Here is a 21330-nt window from a genome sequence, read left to right as displayed (position 1 = left end):
CCCCTTCTTCTGAATGCTGAATCATAAAAAGCAGCCGTGCCCTCCACCCCCGCCGATAGAGCACGTGTTGGTACGCTCTGCTAGCACGGCTTTCTTCTTTTCCTTTCTGGCGCGGTCGTTGGTGTGCTCCACCCCATCCCGTCCCTCACCCACCCCGGAGCCCAATGGTACGTCTCACTCTCCCCCTGCGGCTGGGAGCGCTGGTTGGCTCCGGCAGCAGCAGAGTCCCGTCCGGTCCCGCCCCGCCTCCCTCCGCCTTGTCATTGATGTTGTTGTTTTTGTCGCAGGAGCCGGAGGGGAGGCCGGGGCCGGGGCCGGGGCCGGGGCTGCGGCCGCCGGCGGCTGGGCCGGCGATGTCGTCGGTGTGCGGGGGGTCGGTGGGCGCCGGCTCCCTGCCCAGCGAGCTGGTGGTTCACATCTTCTCGTTCCTGGCGGCCCCGGACCGGCTGCGGGCCTCGGCCGCCTGCTCGCACTGGCGCGAGTGCCTCTTCTACCCGGCCCTGTGGCCCCGGCTGCGCCTCAGTTTGCGCGTCTGCCCGGCCGAGCGCCCGCGCCTCGACTTCCTCATGCGCAAGTGCGGCTGGTTCGTGCGCGAGCTCCGTGTCCAGTTCGCCGCCGACAACTACCCCAGCGGCGGCGGCGGCGGCGGCGGCGGCGGAGGAGGCGTCAGCGGGGTCTGCGAAGAAGCGACGGCCGCGGCGGCGGCGGCGGCGGAGGGAGAAGCGCCGCTCTGTCCTCGTTGGCTGGAGCTGCTGAGGACCTACTTGGAGCTTGTGCTGTGCGTGTTAAACAGCGTCCGCAACAACAGGTAAGGGGTGCCATGGAAGCGAGCAAAACCCGTCGGTAGCCTTTTCGGAGGAAAAACAAAGAAACGGGTTGATTAACCCTCTCCGCTCCGCCCTTCCGGATTGCTCCTTCAGATTCTCGTGCAGGAGCTTATAAACAGCTGAATGACAGGGAGGATCTCAACTTGTGGAGTCGTGTATGTGGGGGAACCGCCACTTGTTGAATTACTTTGTGTCACCCATCAGTTAAAGATGAACCCGTCTTGCTGGGCTGGGGGATATACCGAAGTCTATTCCGCATGCACACAATAGCAGAAACGATCCCTGCTGGGATGAGTGTATCTCCTACCCAGGCACATCAAGTATTGTAGGGAAGCTTGGTTTTGTGGTGTCACATAAAAGAAGGTGTTTTAGGCAGAGTAAAGTTTTATTTGCCAGGTGCCTCCTATTCTTGATGCTTGCCAGATGTTACAACAAAAGAATGCTAGTTGTTCTGACTCCTAATCCAACAGCTGATGAAAGACTGATGTTTCATACATAGCCATTCCAAAGTGTCCGTACTGGCCTTCCCCCAAGTGGATGCCCACCAAATGCTTTGAACTACTGTTTCCAGCATTCCTGCCCATTGGCTGGTGATAGCTGAAGTTCAAAACTTCTGGAGGGTACCTGCTTGGAGAAGGCTAGCAAATGGGAGCATCCCAAATGGGAAAAACTGACTTTGTGGCATCCATGTTAATAATGGATGCTTCAATATCTGGTGCTAAGGTACAACTCTGAGATCAGATGCTAGGGGAACCTTTCCTAACCTGCTGCCCCCTAGATCGGTTGGGCTACAGCTCCTAGCATCCAGGTTAGGGAAAGCTGTGCTAGGGACAGCCTTTAAATTTTCTGCTTTGGCTTGTTACAGATTTAGATAAGGGTAGGGAAAGGAACACCTTTTATTTTACAAGTGATAACCCATCAGAAGTATAAGAATTTGTCCTCAGTGAAAGAAGCACTGTTTGTCATTTGACCAAGTGTTAACAGTATGTTCATCTTTTGAGTTTGTATGCATTGTTATTATAATACAATCCCTCTCAAGGGGCCCAGGATCCTCACTCTTCCAACATCATATAATTAAGAATCCTGATTTGAGCAGCCATGCTCCAGGACTATACAGATATTTGTTTCTATCCATGCTAATCTTGTTCTCTCTTCCTCAAAGCAGACTGTAATGTCCTTTTGAAAAAGAGATTATGTGTTATACCCCCCATGGCCACTTTTGCAAAGCCAGTTCAACATATAAGCATAATTTGTAGTCTATATGTCTTAATTTCCAGTATGGAAAGAAAACCTTCCTATGTTATGTCCACTTAAGTCATTACTCAGAATATTAAAGTACCACAGTTGGAACAGCAAATAGGAGATGTGGTAAAATCTGAACTAGAGATTCCCAAGCTTCCTTCTCAGTCTCTCAGGTACTATGATGTACTAGCTTTTGTCACATGAGGTCATGTAGACACATGGATAGTGAAACAAGCGTGAACTGTGAGTCAGGAGATTGCAGATTATATCTTGCCACATTAATAAATTCATTTAATTATCTCCTGTTAGGGTTTTTTGTCACTTCATGTTTTTACTTAGGTTTCACTCATGGAAAAGCAGCCTGCTGTAAAGAGGTGAAATAGTCTTTTCAATATGGAGTAAACCCATTGAAGGAGCAAACCACAAAGCAGAAAAAGAGAGGCAGCAGAGAACAAATAATAGTAAGCCATTAAACTGAGGAAGCAGCCATTAGGTCTGGCTTGGCTAGGTGGGGTCATCTCAAATAGCAGCCTGCTAAAGCTACAGGAAAGTTGGACCTCAGCAGTGTCCTCCACTCAGCTGGCTAATCAGGTCCCACAGCTGGACTAAATCACTCGGCAGAGATAACAGTGCCTCCAGCTCTTCACTGACTTTATGTTATTGTTTCCATTGAGGAAAATAGAGGAATTCATGGAGTGTATGCTTTCTCCCAGTTTTGTAGTATCTGGGGTGTGGAAACAACATGTTATTACAAGGATCATGTATATCTTATAGCTGGTTCTGGGTACTATTAAGCACATGGATTGCCTTCTATTTGCCCACCCCTGTTGTTTAGCTCTTGAAATTCTGTTTGCATAAAAGACATCGCCTGTGTTGTTTATGTAGCTCTATTTTTCCCGGAACCAAAGCAGTTATTCTGTAAAGTTCACACCAGTAATGCTGCTGCAGCTGTTGAGATTGCAGAGGCAATCCTGTTTCTTCAGAAAGTATTTCTGTGAATATACATAACTGTCAGAAAGTACTGTCAGATGCACTCAGTAATAATATAATAAAGCGATTAACCTTGTAACTTTCAGAACATCTGCATGTTACACACAAAGACCTGCAACAAAGCCTTGAAGTGTGCATCACCTAATAAAATGCACCTTCATTTCTGAGTTGAGAAGCAAATGGATGCTTATCCCCTTCTCTTCTGACCATCCTCCTGCTTCATACTGCCTTTTCCATGTTCCCTTTACTACTGCACAGTTCCACTGAGAAGTTCACACAAACACATTTATTTCTGGAACCCTGTATTCTGAAACTGCTTATTTCTGGCTCGGGGTGACTTCAAGAGGAAATATAGTTGGTATGGGAAAGGGTTTGTTTCCTGCTTGAAACACTGTCTCCTTCCAAAGCAGCTTTGCCTTACAGAAAGAGAGAATCAGGTCTTCATTAGATGCATTTACACATAATGAGTACTTAGGTAACTAATCGGGGCACAAACCTCTAAGGAGGATTGCTAGGCTAGGGTGTGAGCAAAAACTAATTGCCAACTGGCTGGTGTTTGATCAGGTCCCTAGTGTATGTTTTCTCTGCTACTGTTAAACATTCATACATGTTTCATTTATTGTTATAATGAAATGCAGACAGAGTTGAAGAGCAGTAGGAATAGCTTTTCATTTCATAAATGTTCAGAGAAAATTAAATCCTACAAATATACTTGACTTTTCCTTTTCCTAGTGAAAGATGTGAAGTTTACTTCCCCCAATAAGTACTGTTGTAGGTGGTTTTGATCTTTCCCTATTCATTCTCTTATTTTCTAAGGGAAAATAGGTATGTTCTGCAAAGGCAATTTCTGAAGAAATTTTAAGATTACAACTGTATCAACTTACTTGGAAGCAACCCCTATGGAACACAATGAATTGTACTTTTGCGTTAAATATGTAGGCAAGCACTGTAGGGAAAAAAATCCTCTAGCAATTCTGTTTATTATTTTGCTTATGCTTTTCAGAAGTTGCCTGTCCTGAGAAGAGTGTTGTACGTATGGTTCCTGGGTAGTCTCCTATTCAGGGCCAGCTTGGTTGGCTTTAGGCATATCATGTGTCCTTGGACCATTTGTTGGGCAATGTGGGTGATAACTTAAGTGTGGCCCCAGATAGTGGATAGAAATGAAAAATCTTATTTCATTACGGGGCAAATAGAAAGCCTCACCTCAAGTGTACAGTGCTGAAAGGAAATGCATATGTAGGCTGTGTGCCTGCATCAATTTTGTGTTGCTTTTGTGTGGGTGCTGTGTAAACAGTACTCCTGATTAGTGGATGTGGATATTCAAAACAATCTGAACATGCAGTACCTTGGTGTATGAACAAATCCTCATCTGACAAAAAAGTCTGCTAAGGAAATCTTATTTCCATGTGTGGATGTGTTTTGGTATGTTGGGGTAATAATAAAAATCTAAACAGAATTGCTGAAAAGTAACAAACAGTGGGTTGGTTTACATGTAAAGCCAAACCATGGTTTAGTGTTAGAGCAGGAGCGGGCAACTTGTGGCCTTCTAATTGTTGGACTGTAATTTTTGTTATCTGACACAATTGGCTATGATGGCTAGTGCTAATGGGCGTGACAGTTAAACAACATCTGGAGGACCATGCGCAGGCTTGAATGTTCCCCACTCCCCATGTTGTTCTCTAAGTTTGGTTTTTGTTGGTCAGGAAGAACCAATTGTATGCGTGTGAGGACTGGAGGACAAGCATAGTTATAGGTTTTGTTCTTCTGCGTGTAAGCCAAACTGGAACTGAACAATTTCCTTCTAACATTGTTTTAAGATTGAATGCTTGGAAATCAAATGGTGAAAGAACTGTATCCATTGGGAAGTTTAAAAAGTTCTCTTTCTTTTTGCCAGTAGAAGGTGGGGAGGTATTCAGTAGGTTCTTGCAACAGTTACATTGTTCACAGCTGAAAATGTGTTGTTTTAATTGGTTTGAGAATGGTAACTCTAGGATATTTTTCTGAAGCTCTGGTTTTCAAATATGAGCAGTTTCTAAAATAAAGATGGTAAACTAATTCTTCCTTTCTTCAGTTGCTACTGCCAACAATTATCTATGTTTCTCACATTTGTATCTTGGGGAATTTATGCCTGGTTTTGACCTGTGCAGGATAAGTGATGCTAACCTGTGAAAGCATATGTTTAACAAAACTGAGAAAGCTAAGAAAGAAGGCTGAAAAGGCATCTTAGCATCAGTACTTTTCTAAAAGGTAAGGCATTATTGCTATCTGAACCCTTAGAACAAAATGAGCACAGGAGAAGCACATTGACTGATAAACCTAGCAACAAACACTTCTTGTGGAGTGTTTCCAGTGTGTTTCAGAACACTGGAAAATTCTTGTATCATCACAGTATTATATTAGAATGTTGGCAGCTTAATTTTTTCCCATGTAATAATATCAAGTAAAATGGCATATTTAATTGCACAAACTCATAGTTTAAAATACCTTGCAAGCTAAGCATTCTTCAGCTATGACATGGAGAGTAAAAATGTGTAATTTGCTCAGGTTCATGATAACATGGTTGAGTTTGTCACTCTTCAGAAAATTCTACAACTTCCTCGATCCCATTTTACATAAAGGGCAGAGAAAATTTTGCAAAAACTGTATCTTGAGAATATATGAATGCAAGTATAGACATTTCAAAACTTTGTTTCATCAGTTAGGGTGTCTAACACAAGTGGCCTGATGTGCAAGGCTCAAAAATTCAAGTGCTCACATATAATTAATCAAGAAGTTATAACGACAGGGAAATAAATTCCATATTTTACAACTGAATATCCAGAAAACTTTGACCTCAGAATAGAATTCTGGATCGAAATAGATAGGAGGCGAATTTCTTCTGCTCAAGTGAAGAACCAAATTCTCTGCAGAAAAGCAGAACATTTTGAAGAACAATGTAGTTAAAGATTTAGGGATAACAACTATTGAGGTCCATTCACAGATTAGTCTGTTTATGTTTTTCTGCTTACCTTGTTTAAAGATCTTGAGAGGTCTTTGTATTTAGTACTCTGATAGCCCTGTTGGCTGTAGTCCACCCACGTAATGCAGTGGCATCACGACATGGGGAGAGCTAGCACAGCCCACCCTGTGAATATGTTATGCAGTGAGGATTGTTTGCCCAGCAACCCTCAGTACGCCTGACAGATGATCAGGCTCACCAGGGGCTGTTCTCCCTCTTGGTCCTCCACCCAGTGTCTCCTTGTAGCACAACCTGTCTTGTTTCCTGGCTCTATTCTAATCACAACTCCTTTTTATTCACTGATATTTATTTTTCCAGAGTTTCAGAAAAGTGCAATCAGGGGCTAATCATTTTTTTTCTTTTGTTTCCAGAAATGTGCACAAGTTCTTATTTTTCATCATCTTTTTTTATCAGTTCTCCGAAGTTGTGCCCATGCATTCCTACAGCTTTCAGATACATACAGATTTTCCTAGTTAATGCCCTTGCCAGTTTCATCTGTCAAGACACTATTAAAAAGATGAGACAAGACTATATATAGGCTAAATTACAAACAGCTGACAGCTGTTAGTTGCACAGCTGTCAGCTGGAAAGCATCTGTGAAGGAAAAAAACAGCAGAGTAGGTGTTACAAAAGGCTTAATATCTTCCCCTTAGTTACTCTCAGTTTCTAATGTTGAACTAACAACTTCTCAATGCCCTTTATCTTTTTTTACATTTTCCAGAATTTCAAGTTAATCCGCAAAGGTGAGATCTTACATAGCTCCTTTTCAGAGCCATTACTGTGCTTCCCAGAAAGCAGTTATACAAACCTGAGAAGGAGGCTGAAAGGGGTGCAGTGAATGCAGCCCACACTGAAGGAGGTATCCCATTTCATCCTGTGCTGTCACCTTTAACATTTCTTTTTTCAACTCTCTGTGTAATCTGTGCATTTTTAGTGTGAAAATATTTGATGGGAAAATATTTTATTTCAAGGCTGGGTAGTAAGAGGAGGGGAAATACATTGCAAATTTCCCCTACAGCTGTCAATCGTTGGCAACGTAGCCTACATACAGCCTTGCTTCATCAGTCTGGTAGCATGAGACAGCTGAAACTGACAAGGGCATTAACCAAGTAAGACTATAGCTTAGCGCACTTGCACTTGCCCAGTGTATGGAAAGTAAACATCATGAACTTGAACTCTTAATACAGGAGGCATAACTGGAACTTGGTGGGATAACTCCCAAGACTAAAATTCAAAAATTGAAGGATATAACTTGTTCAAGAAGAACAGAAGGAATGAAAAGGGAGGTTTAGTCACACTAAATGTTAAAGATACATATATCTGCACGAAAACAGGAGGATGAGTTTAGTAGCCCTGTCAAGAGCATCTGGATTAATATAAATGGAGCAAGGACTAAAAGACTGACAGCAGTTGGATTCTATTATTGACCACCCAGTCAAAGAGACAAGGATGAAACTTTTGAAAAGCAAATTGCCAGGAAGCATGATATCATTGTTATGGGGGACTTCAAGCAACTCTAATGAGAAAAGGAACCCACAGTGGTTGGAACTTTTAAAAAAGAGAATTCTAAAGGCACAATCACAAACAATTGCAACAAGGAAAAGGAGTTGAAGATAACAGGAGAAACCCATGTGGCTTCACAAAAAGCTTAGAGATGATCTGACAGCAAAAAAATGTTTAGGAAGTGAAGAAAGGCCAGCCTACAAAGGAAGAATAGAGGCAGGGAGCATGGAATTGCATGGATGGGGTCAGGAAAGCTAAAGCTAGGAATGAACTGAAGCTAGCAAGGGAAAAAAGGCTTTGTTCAAATAGGTCCAAAGTAAAAGACAGAAAAAAGAAATGTGAGTTCAGCTACTCAGTGTGGATGGGAAAATGATAACAGGTGGCAGAGAAAAGGCAGACGTGCTCAATTCCTGCTTTGGCTCAGTCTTCTCCCAAAAGAAGATCTATGACCTTCCTGGTAAAGGGAAAGTACAAGTTGAAGGAGCAGGATGGCAGCTCAAGACTGATAGTCATATGGTCAAGGATCATCTGGTCGGGCTGAATAAGTTCAAATCTCCAGGGACTGATGAACTCTATCCTAGAGTAGTAAAGGAACTAGCAGAAGAAATCTCAGAACCAGTGTCTGTTACATTTGAGAAATCAGGGAGGACAGGGAAAGTGCCAGATGACTGAAGAAGGACTAATATTGTCCCTGTCTTCAAGAAAGAAAAAAAAGAAGTACAAACCTGGGAAAATTCTGGAGCAGATTATAAAATGATAATTCTGCAAACACTTTGAAAACAATGCAATGATTACTAGAAGCTGACATGAAATCCTCCAGGACAAATCCTGCCAGACTAATCTGATTTCATTTTTTTGATTGGGTAACCTCCCTGAGGGACTGTGGGAATGCTGTGGACATAATCTGTCTTGACTTAACGCTTTTGACAAAGCGTCCCGTGATATCCTGATTAGCAAACTAGCTAAATTGGGCTATATGGGAAAACTATCAGATGCATCCATAGTTGACTACAGAATCAGACTCAAAGGCTGTGTTCACACAATAAGCAACCCTGCATGGTCACCATGGTTTGCAACTTTTTACAGTGCAGGTGGCACAGTGGTTTAAACTGCCGTGCTGCTGGGCTGGTTGATCGAAAGGTTGCCGGTTCAAATCAGCACAATGGGGTGAGTTCCCGTTGCTCCTTCCCAGCTTTTGTCAGCTTTGCAGTTTGAAAGCATACAAATGCAAGTAGATAAAAAGGTACCACTTCGGTGGGAAAGTTACAGCATTCCGTGCACTTTGGTGTGCAGTCACGCTGGCCACATGACCACGGAGACTGTCTACAGACAAACGCTGGCTCCCTCGGCTAGGAAACGAAGATGAGCACTGCCTCCTAGAGTCAGACATGACTGGACTTTAATGTCAAGGGGAAACCTTTCCCTTTTTATAGACAATCAAGTTGTTTTTACTTTATCATGATTTCCATCTTTCCTGCTCAGTCCTCCTGATGCAATACATGTTGGCATGTATCGAATCAGCCACTGTGCCTGAAATTCAGTCCCAAGGCATTGCTTCTTGCCTGTGCTTCCTGCTTCTTTCTCATTGGTTTACACATAGAGGCTAGATGGTTGGAGCAGCGGTTGCAGAAAGCTTTGGTTGTTGGGCAGCATAGAAGTTAAATTTAAAAAATAATAATAAAATAAATAAACTCCTGCAGTTACCACTATTTCCAGTGGACTCTGCTAGTTGCATACCATGACTATGGAAACCATGACTGTGGGTTCAGAAAACATGAAAAGCCATGCTGGTACAGAGAAACTATAGAACATACTTTTGCTGCTTATCATGGTGGATTCTAAAGTCCAAATTTTACAAAGTGAAATAGCCACAACTGGGTTCAGATAACATGACGATCAAACAATGGTAAAAAAATCACCATAGCTTTTTTGTGTTGTCTGAACCGAAGAGCATATCAATCACATCATCTCTAACTGGGAGAGATTACAAATGGAGTACTGCAGGTTCAGTCCTGGGACAAGTGCTCTTCAACATTTTTATTAATGATTTGGATGAGGAAGTGCAGGCATGCTTATTGTGCAAATGGCACAAAATTAGGTGGGATAGCTAATACCCTGGGGGCAGAAACAAAATTCAAAACAATCTTGATAGGTGGGAGTACGGGGTTGAAAACAACAGAATGAAATTTAACTGGGACAAATGCAAGTTTCTGCATCTAGGAAAGTGAAACAAAAGGCATAGTTACAACAAGATAGGAAGTACTTGGCTCAAAAAAAATCTAAAAGTGAGAAGAAACTTGGAATTGTAGATTACTCTCTGAATTTTGGACTGCGTTAATAGAAGTTATCACTTCCAAATCATGTGAAGTTCTAGGTTCCCTATGGTCAACACTGGTTAGGCCTCAGTTGAAGTACTTTGTTCAATTCTGGGCACCATGGTTTCAGAAAGATGCAGACAAGCTGGAAAAGGTCCAGAAGAGGAGGTTCAAAGAGTAAATATGGTCAGGAGACTGGAAACAAAGCCTGTGAGGGAAGGCTGAAAGACTGGGGGGAAGAGAAGACTGAGGTGATATGTGATAGCAGAGTAGATGGTCCTAGAGGCCCCTTCGGACTCATTTTTTTTCTTTGTTTTCTATGTTTAAGTATTTGAAGGCATGTTATAGAAAAGAGGACTGAGATCTCTTTCCCCTCATCCCAGACTTTAGGACATGGAATACTGGGCTAAAGCTACAGGAAACCAGATTCTGGCTGAATGTCAGGAAAAACTTCCGGACTGCTAGAACATTATAACAATGGAACCAATTACCTAGCAAAGTTGTGAGCCCTCCACACTGGAGGCATTCCAGATGCAGCGGGACAGGTATCTGTTAGGGCTGCTTTAATTTGGGCAGGGAATTGGATGTGATGGCCTTCTTGGCCCCTTCCAACTCTATGATTCTGTGAAAGCAGTGATATGGCAGACAGAATAGAGAATGATGTACCCCAAATGTTGCGTTGCAAATATAATCTTGCTAACATATTTTTTTGTATTCTGAGGAAAAGCTTCATTAAAAACTCACTATCACCTTTTGCATGTGTGCATGTCCTCCCTCCCTCCCTCCCTCCCTCTCTCTCTCTCTCTCTCTCTCTCTCTCTCAAATTTGGGAATAACTGACAAACCATTTCACTGTTTTGAACAATGTGAAATGTTATAGATTTTCACCTAAGAATATGAGATTGCTGTCACATGGTTATTAATATTTTTAAGCACTCTATGTAAATATCCTTTAACTTAGTAGATATTTAGGTTATCAGTAAAAAGTTAGCTTCATACTACACACTAAGAAACGTTCTAGTATCTTTCTATCCTTTTTGGAAAGTCTTGCCACTGTGGTATTTGCTGTTACTGCTGTATTTTTAGGTGGTTTAAATGATATATTTTCCTGTGTTTACAGTCTTTCTGATTAATTGAGTAATGCTTTCTGGTACATAGCTATTTTGTATAAACCACAGTGCATATAAATATATAGCTGAATTAGTTGCATGTAGTACCTTTATATTCATTTCCAGCTGTTATCAGATAGATGTGTAATGTTAAAAATAGCCAAAGTGCTTGTCTAGGTTTCAACTACAAAAGTGTAGTAGGTCACAGTATCAACATTTGGATGTTCTTGATGAGTTAGGAACATTAACCTTAGCTATATATGTAAATTAATGGCAATAAGATAAACCAAGCAGTTTCAGTTCTGTTTTACCTAGTTATTAATAGTAAGGTGTTAATAATATATTAATTTTTATTTCAGTGGCTATATTAATATAGGGAATAGGCAACTAGGAACCCAAGGATCAAATATAATTCTTAAAGTAGGATCGGGCAACTTATTATCCTTCAGGTATTTTGTCCTACGACTCCCCTTATCTCATACCACTGGCTGCACTGGCTGTGGCTGATGGGAGTCGGGTCTAAAGTTGTCAAGTCCATTATAGATACTTTCTATCTGGATCTGAATACAGATGCAAGCTCATGTATTCTTACAACCTGTTCAGCCACTTTCTCCTGAGTCAAGGCACAGGCAAAGTGTTCTCTACAGCATATACCCAGTAAGAAAAAACTTGGCTATAACGCTTGTTGGGAAATGAGCTGGTCACTCCTCTGTACAAGCCAAAACCCAGGAAAACAGTAGGAAGCAGCAGAGGCAGCTAGAGGAAGAAGGATGCTGCTAAAGCATTTGCCATTGATCATGCTGAAAAAAGAGTGTCCCTGGTCTCTGTCTGGTCTCAATTGGTGGGTTCACATAGTACATGAAGCCTTTTGAGTTAATAAGCCATGTAGCAGGACTTCTTTGCAGGGACAGACAACAGATGATTCCTGCCTTCTCTCCAGTCCTCCAGTGGGTGGTGGCACATATCCATATTATTTGTGGTAGAGACAGTGTCCCATGGTTGGTTGCTTACTGTATCACCATCTTTTTCATTGGTGTGTTGGCTATATTGCTATCTTCCTTTCTTTCAGTCCTCTTTGCAGCTAGCCAATGTTTATGCTTTGATCAGCTCTCCATCATGCCTGTTATTTCCCCCTGCACTACTCAAGAGCCTGCTTGTGCAGCTTATAAACTTCTCTTGACCTGCTGTAGTCTCTCTCTCTCTCTCTCTCCCCCTCTCCCTCCCTCCCTCTCCCTCTCTCTCCTCCCTTTGCTTGGGCATTAGCTGCAGCCAAGCCCACCAGTGCTCTTACTTGATCCCTTCCTTTCATGTCTCTGACACCCTTCTCAACTCCTGTGAACGCTCCATCCATGCTCAAAGAGCCCCAGTTTTTGCTCAAAGAATTACAGTCTCCTTCTTCAGGGTGTGCATCTTTTCTTTCGGGAGTGCACTTAAATTCTTGGAGCAGCAGCTGCTTACAAAACCAGGGGAAGAGGTTGTCATGCCTTATGTTGGGGAGAATTTCCTGCTCTAGAGATTGATTAAAATACTTCATCTCTGACTCCCTAGCAAAACATCCTTAATTTCATATGCAGATTTACTCCCTGTGTCTTGCAGCTTGGATTGAAGCCTACCAGGGCTGGGAGCCTTGAGTGCTGGGCTCCCTGTGAGAAAAGCAGGGATGGTGCAAGCACCCTGAGAAAGCTGGCTGCTAAAGTAGATGCAGGGCCATTTTGGAGTTGAAAATTATCCCTGTCCCAGGTGGGGATGGCTATAAATGAAGTGGCTTAGAGGAGGAGCCTGTGTACAGTGAGAATGGTAGCTGCAGAAGGGTACTGTGGCGTGTGGGCTGGGTTGACTTATCAGTCAAACAGTGGGAGCAAGTATTGGAACAAATTATCAGGATGAAGTGCTTACAGATCTGTTGCTAAGCAACAACTATATCTGCGGGGTAGAGGGAAAGCAAAAGTTCTTGACCACTGTTGCTGTATGTCTTGAGAAATTAGAGTCTGAGTTCAGATGACATACTAAGCTGTGGAGGGTTAAGCAAACTCTACAACATGCCACAAGCAACCACCCCATGGGAAGAGCACTGGGTTGAAACGGCATGCTAAGCCATAGTGGCTTCATAGCCTCCATGGCTTATTGCATCACAAGACCAGCCAATGAGCCATTGGTTCGTTGAAAATATGGCCTTATTAGAAATTATTTGCTGACCAAGGTATTAACAGCCTTACTTGATTTCTGTTCATAAAGTATGGCTGTACAGCATTAATAGTGTTTGAAAGATCTAGGACATAATATGGAACACAGAGTTCTCCAAGCAGTTCCAGAAATTGCTCTGAAGCTCAAATACAAGCCTAATGCAGCCTGGAAAGTATTATTCATAAACTGTGCACATAATGTCCTACATTAGGCTATTGTTGCCTTTGATTCAAATGGTTTCATGGGTAGACTCAATTGCTTAATTTTTAAGACCTGATTGTTTATGATTTTATAAAGTTGAAAGAATTGCAGCATTCACCAAGTCTAGCTCCTGCCTCATAGGAAAATGTCTTCTGTGTGAATTGAATGGAAACTATTCTGCAAGCTGAAGTGGGATGATGGGAGCTGTTAGTCCAACACATCTGGAGAGTGCTAGGTTCATTGAATCTGCTCTGCTGTACTGTTTGTGTTGTGGGGGAAAGGATGGCCAACTTAACTCTGCAGTTCAGCAAACAACTTTCCGGTCAGTACTGAGCTACATGGACCCGTGGTCTGACTATGTCTAGAGTTACTTCTTTTGCTACCTCTGTTCTGTTTTTTCTTTGTAATATCTAATGCAGCATGTGATGTGGAGCATCTCCCCATTTTTGCCTTCTAACTGTGGAAGTGACTGGGTTGGTAGAGCAGAATGCATGGATTGTGTTGCACATTACAAGGAAGACTGATAGAACCAGCTATCTCTAGGGCACAGTTCTATGCATGTTTGGACAAAAATAAGTCCTGTAACTCCCAGTATTAGCCAGCCAGCCCTGCTACCCGGGGAATGCTGGGAACTGTAGGGCTTTTTACCATTTAAATATACATACAATGGCGTACTTAGTCTAGTTTGGCACTCCAGTGAACAACATCTCGAGATTATGCAACTGCACAAAATGTTCAAATGACAGTGTCATTCTTCAAGCATCTACAATACCTGAGGCAGGAAGTGCCAGGCAGTAGAGCTAAAAATAGTGCTAGTGCTTGATGTTCTTGGGTGCTAGCTGCTGCCTCTAATTAAAATGTTCACATTATTGTGGCCTGATCTTTCTAAGTGGAGCTGATAGATCAGATATAAAAGCTGACCTCTCAGAAAACATTTGGAAGGCAAACCATCTGGATTGCCTATTGACAAAAAATGATGCACTCATTTGGGACATGGAATTAGCTGTGACATATACATAGTCTCTGCATTCCAGTTTATGAGTTATGACAGTTCTTTAGTAGCTACCAGTGGAGTGAATGGCACCTACATGAACTAAGGTTTGTACTGAGAGAAAAGTGTATGTAGAAGTACTTTTTGTCTGTCCTGTATGCATTTTTATTAAAGGGGACAACGCCTTCCTAGATAAATTTAAATCTCCCATACATGGTGGCCATAGTGGGATAAAACCCCCAAACCCAAAATTTTCTAATCTGTTGCCTTTCACTTATGCAAGTCTTTTTCTTTCAAATAGGAATCTTCAGAAATTAAGTCTCTTTGGTGATATAAGCATTCTACAACAACATGGAAGTATATCAAACACATACCTCAGCAAAGTGGATCCAGATGGAAAAAAGATTAAGCAGTAAGTTGTCCAACAGATATTATGATGGCATTATGAACACAAATAAACTGTTTGTGTCTTTATAGAAATATAATCCTGACTATTTAATGACCTGTATGAAACAAAATTGTTTGCACTTTCAGAGAATTTGTATCGCTTATATTCTTAATTGTCTATTTCCTTTGCATACAATGTGGCTCCTTTCAGAATTTAAAAATAATAGTCAGGAAATGCTTTTTTTACGATGGTAATTTGTGTTCCAGAAGAAATGATAGAACATTTATTTCAGGAAGAAAGTGCTCAAAGATCCAGACTTTCCCTACCTGGCATCCTCCAGATGGCTGTACAACTCCCAATAACTATGCTGGCTTAGGATGATGGGGATTGTAGTCCAACACATCTGAAAGACACTGGGTTAGGGAAGATGGATCAAATCCAATCCTCTGCTGAAGCAAGATTTTGTCCAGTAATTCTTAGTGGTAAACCTTACGTTATACAAGCCACAATTCAAATGACAGAGAGAGGGTGCCCCTCAAACAGCTGCTCAGAGAGTGTGACCCCCACTCCAGCAAGTTCAAGAGAAAGCTGGGTGACTAAACTGTGCTCACATTACTCCTGCATGACTGTACTTGTCCAGGCTCTGCTGAACTGGCTGGATGCAATTAATGTGAATGGAAATGCACATTCACATCAAAATTCACCAGTTAGTACACATGACTAGTTCCTTCGATTATATCAGGATCAGGGATTTTAAAAATTGAAGAAATCATGTTATGAATAATGATACATTTTGTCCTCCTTCTGTCCCGTTCATTTTTTCCTTTTCTGTATCGTGCCTTTTAGATTGTAGACTGGTGGGCAGCGATTCTTTTATCATTGATTTTGCAAACTGCTGTAGGAGCCTTTTCAGGCTGAAGAGTTGGGGGTACAAAAGGTTTAGATAAATAGGTGAAGTAATTGTTTAAGTACTAGAGAAACACATATTCCACTACATAGCCAGTGGAAACTTAAGTTGACTGGTGTATTTCACAGATGACTGTGACTGCGCAATTACATTTCTGTGCCACCCCATAGCTGAAATCTAAGTGAGCACTGAAATTGCCAGTAAGCAAAATCTACTGGTTGTAGCATCTAAGATTTCACCGTTGCTACTGTATGTATTCAAAATAAGCTGTTTAAAAAGTTCCAGTATGAGTATAAAGTCACACTTAAACATTCACTACTTTGACTGAATGCTTTGTCAAGTTGTGTGAAAAATGGTTTTCACAGAATAAGCACCGCAGATAAGATTTTCATATTTCAAAATATCACTTCATATGTTGAGTTCCTAAGAGGAACATAGAAACCTGCTTCATCTGAGTCACACCACTGGCCCATCTAGCTGCAATGGCTTTCCAGAGCTTTTCTAGCTCAAATGGATTTGCTGGGGATTGAATCTTCTGCATGCAAAGCAGGTGCTGGTCCACTGAACTACCGTCCCTCCCATATTAGGTGGCAAATTGCATTTTGTACTAACATATATGCCTCAGTTCTAAATTTCAGTTTAGAGTATCATTTAAATGAGATGCACAAAGTTCTGGTGCATGGAATAGATATAAACTTTATAGAATCTAGCATCTTTATAGGGCTTCTGCCAGCTGATTGCTTTCCTCAGTATATGCTAGTTATTAAATAATGGCAACAAATAAATTAGCATGCACAGTTTCAAAACAGCAAAATATTTTTCATACTTTTAAAAGAAAACAAAAAAGACAAGAGCAATTATTCTGCAAGAGTTTCAGGCAAGTTTATATACAGTATGTGAAAAATGTCACACAATTTGTGTCAAAGGTATAGAACAGGTACTTTTGTAGGCAGTGTGCTTCAGGGCAGCAATTAAGTTGCATGCTTGTGTACTGAACTAGGCTCTGAATTTAAAAATTCTTGTACAGAAGGTTAAGACTGTTTGTTGTGTTTCTTCTTGCAGAATACAGCAGCTCTTTGAAGAAATATTGGGTAACAGCAGGCAACTGAAATGGCTGTCATGTGGGTTTATGCTTCAGATTGTAACACCCACATCATTGTCATCTCTCTCAAATCCTATTGCCAACACAATGGAACACCTGAGTTTACTGGACAACCACATCCCTGGTAATACCACTCTTATCACTGCAGTTGAATTGGAGCGCTTTGTCAGTCTTCGCTCCCTCGCCTTGGATTTCTGTGATTTTACAGCAGAAATGGCAAGAGTCTTGGCTGACAGCAACCATGTGCCTTTGCATCGACTGTCTCTTCTGGTTCACAATATTTCTGTAATGCACAAGTCCTTGGAGAACATGCCAGAAGATGAGGATTGGAAGGCACTGACACGCAACAGCACTAATCTTCGGGTCTATATAATGGCTTTTGATATCAAGAGCGATGACATGTTAAGGATTCTTAAGCCCAGTATCCCACTGGAGAGGATTCACTTTGATAGCTACATCACTTGCGTTTCAGGAGCTGTTGTTGATCTCATATCTAGGCAGTATGATAAGTTTCTCACTCACTTCATACTAATGAATGATGTGATAGATATGTCTGGCTTCCCAGATCTCAGCGACAACCGGACAGAAGACCCATTGGTTTTACTGGCCTGGAGGTGCACGAGGCTCTCCCTTCTGGCAGTCCATGGTATGCAATTCCATAGGTGCAAAATACAGTTAATTCATAAACAAACTTTTGTTAATTTATTAACAAACAAATAATCTATGGATATACATTTGATAATGTTATCCTTGAGTATTTTTCCTAATGCAGGTTTATGCTGGTATATAAATTTGTGATTACATTGAGAAAACTATTACCTCAATCAGTACACGGGACAGTGACAGTTGGGGAAAATGTCTTGGAAGAAAGAAACTTTACTTCCATTAATGTTTGTTCTTTAGTCATGCATTGCTGATTTATTCATAGGTATATGACCTCTGGGTATGTTTTAGATCATTAGCTACTTGAACCTACTTACTATATGCTAAGAAATATTAGAGATGTTTCCTTACCTAAGCACCCAGAAATGATGGGAAAGGAAAGAGGCTGTCTCACATAGATTAAACAGCAAAAGCCTGTTTGCAGCACATTCGCTATCTGTTGGCCTGTGTACATAAGGGCACAATCCAGTGCTCTCCACTGCAGATGTATGTAAGCCTCTGAACACAGAGGCTTATGTGCATCCAGTGCATGAAGTGAGGTGTAGTTGCAGTCAGCATTGTTGCTCAACTGGCTGTTTTCAGTCATCCAGATGAAGTGCTGGGGGAGGGAAGACGGATGCCGATTTGAAACAGCATAAGCCGCCTCCTCCCCTCTCCACTTCTGGCACATGCTTTTTCTCTTCTCCAAGGCCCAGCTGTGTCCTCAGAAGGGTAGCTGAGGCAGTTGTTGCCATGCCTGCTGTGAGGAGGGCAGAGTACAGGCTCAGCACTGAGAGTTCCAAGCTCACCTTTGCCCTGCTGCCCCAACATCATTAAGAATCCATAGGAATATGCCCTAAATTGAGCTCAGTTTGTACAAGAAATTTTAGCTCAGTTTGTACAAGAAACTGTTCGAGAAAATTCCTAGATTGAAAGAGGAAATCTGCTGTGGGGCTATCATGTTTTGGGTGTGGAAGTGAAAGGAAGAAATGTGAAGTCAAATAAAATTGTATTGACTGATTTTATGTTTCAGGATATACTGTTTGGGCTCACAACCTGATTGCAATTGCTCGTCTTCGTGGCTCTGATTTGAAAGTGCTTGAAGTCACAGAGGAAAGCATTGATTTTGACCAAGGTGAACTGGCTGATCAGGATGTGGATCCAGTACATAATCTCATTGAGCAGGTATCCCTTGGATTGGGTCGACCTTGGCATGCAGTCATGGACATAGAATTACTCAGTGTCTTTACTGAGCCAACTCGTCATTTTTACAGAGAAATGCAAAGCTTCAGTGAAGGCATTTAGCTCTCTTTATTTACAGTTCCTGTGGTTACATATGCAAGTAGGGTCCTATTATGTTTTTCAGTAGTGTGAATTAACCCCTCTTGTGCTGTGTTTAATCAGTATTAGCTATATAGAATTATATATGTATATTCTACTTCTTGATCAAAGAACGTAGTCGGGTATTGGTTTAGAAGCTGAAAGTGGCAACGTTTAGGGCTTTCACGGTTAATGGACTTGTCTACAAAAACAAAACAAAACTCAGATGTGGCTGAAGGTTGTCTGAGGTTGCCGGCTAACTTTCTTTTTGTACTGAGTAACTCTGCAACTTCACTGATTTTACTATTGTCGGAGTTTTTGTGCTCAGGAGCCAAAACTGTTTTTCCTACCCATAGCCCAGTAGTTTTGAACACAGTCATTGTCATGTAAACTGGTAGCATGCTACTTATGCTTTTTAAAAAATCAGGACTATCAATACCATTTACTGTATACCTTTGCTTTGATTTCATGTACAATATCTGAAGCATGAAATATTGCCACGCTGCAATCTCCTAAAATATGAAGCAGTAGTCTCTTGCACTGTGTAGCTCTTTCAGATGTTTCCTTGACTCTGAAAGCTATAAGTTGTAGTTTCATTGTAAATGAATTATAGCTTCTTTTTCTCGTGGTCTGTCAGCTTCTCCATACAAGTTAGCTTTGGGCCCAGATTTAAAAAGAAATGTTGTCTATACACTCCGATGGGGTAAAACCATAATTTAGATATAAATTTATAAGTCTACTTTGCTTGCAAACATTAGTCGTGAAATCCCTAGCAACTAAGTCACTGGATTTTCTCTGTCAGCGCCTGTGTCAGCTGCCAAAGAATAGATTAAAATGAAGAAGTGCCCACATGCTGGCAGGGGCAGGCCAAATTTTGGCCAGCCAGATACTGCTAGATTGTTATATATAAGGTCGAATTTCGACCTGTGGTACACAGCTGTGCTGTGGCTCAGTCAGCAACCTCAGAACTCTTAAACATGCACCTGTTTCACTGTGAATAGTGAATGTAAAGGAAGGAAAGGAAAACAGATACAAGCCTTGTTCTATCACAGGTATGAGCTGCTATGATGCATGAAGAACATTCCATGAAGTATGTTTTAAAATCTTGTTATATCTGAGAGGCTTTAAAAGCCGATTTAAACTGTTTCAGGGCAACCGCGGTACAGACGTGGTCTCTGTGAGACTTCCACCTGACCCAAGTTTTAAGTGGTACGAATGTTGTGCATTTAATGTTAAAGGACAGTCTGCAATAATAAAGTAAGTGGCCAACGTGGGTGCCCAGCAGTGCTGAGACCTGGCTGCCATATTGTAAGCTTTGGAAAACACAATTTATGCAACAGATGTCCAGATATGATTCTATTTATGGAAAAGTTTATATGTGTTTTACAAATGGTTTTACCATCTTATATTAAAATGACCTTTTGACAGGTGTGCGCTGTTTTGTCTCCAGTGAGCACATACCATGCGGATTTTATATGTACATCAGTAGAGTGAATCCACTGGCACAGTGTGTGTATATGCCAGATGTGGTGAGATTTTATCTTATGTGATCAGACTAAAGTATCTCCTGACAGAAAATGTAAGGAAACCAGCTGAGTGTTTGATTTGATGACTGATGTTGTATGGTTTATGTTAAATGTATATTCTTTTAATCAATGAATAAAGCATTAAAATTAAGCATTGTAAAATAGTTTATTATATCAGTGCAATAGTTTTAGTGGCAGACAAATCACCCTTTTTGTTGTAAACTGCTTAACTCCAAAAGCCTTGAATTCTGAAATAAGTCAGATAGGAATTTCCTTTTGAGCATTTTAGGAAAAAAGAAAATGAGCAAAGGACCAGACCAGCTAGTTCAATTTGATATTGCTTAGTTAGACTGATGAAATAAAATCTTTTAAGTGTTGAATCCAGAAATACTGAAAATCTCTCACAATAATAGCTGATACCAAAATCAAATGTGTTCTAAAAAAAACTGTGTTCTTATATCCATGTCCCACTATTAAATAGACTGTGAACACCTATCATTCTGTTGACTTTACATTTTACCTGCTGGTGAATTTTATATTGCATTTTCTGAATTAACACATGAGTTATTGAAAATGGACAAACAGCAGCTGATCTTCTAGGTAAAGAATTGCATTTTTTCCCTTGCAGCTTGTTGCTTCAGTGTGCCTCACTTCATTGCAGCTTACCACAAAATATTTAAAGATGTTCCAGCGAAATGTTGATGCTTGTATTACTAATGTTAGGAAAAGAGTTAAGCAAGTACAGTACTTCTCCAATGGGATCAGTTGAACTGGGCGGCTAGCTACACATTTTATATGTGTAACAGAGGCCTAGCTTGATTCATGGAATCTTCTGGGGTAAAAGCCATTTGAAAAGTGCCTTTGAGTGGAGAATTGGTGGAAAGCACCTCTACCTATTCTGTTTCCACTCCAAAATTCATCTTCCTGAAATAACCCTTCTTAAAAAAATGCCCTTGCTTTTGAGTTCCGCTATGCACATGTATTGACAGTAGCCCTTTAAATGTTTTTGGATGGCTGGATAGGAAGAGGTGAGATAATGACTTTACTGACCCACTCAAATCAACCCTCCGTATGCTGCAACTACAT

At 41.2% G+C, this 21330-nt stretch overlaps 1 protein-coding gene across 1 annotated transcript; it reads left to right on the top strand.

Moving 5' to 3' along the window:
* The first annotated feature begins 13 nt into the window (after positions 1-13).
* FBXO33 (F-box protein 33) lies at positions 14-20739 on the top strand. Its single transcript, XM_044435788.1, is given in 6 exon segments — positions 14-66; positions 288-354; positions 357-808; positions 14661-14771; positions 16717-17402; positions 18432-20739. Coding segments are annotated over 6 exon segments (1641 nt in total). The 3' UTR covers positions 18704-20739.
* The last annotated feature ends 591 nt before the right edge of the window (positions 20740-21330 follow it).

This window comes from Varanus komodoensis, unplaced genomic scaffold (assembly GCF_004798865.1).
Source record: "Varanus komodoensis strain SLA01 unplaced genomic scaffold, ASM479886v1 scaffold3, whole genome shotgun sequence".
NCBI lineage: Eukaryota > Metazoa > Chordata > Lepidosauria > Squamata > Varanidae > Varanus > Varanus komodoensis.
This window is presented reverse-complemented; position numbering and strand designations above follow the sequence as displayed.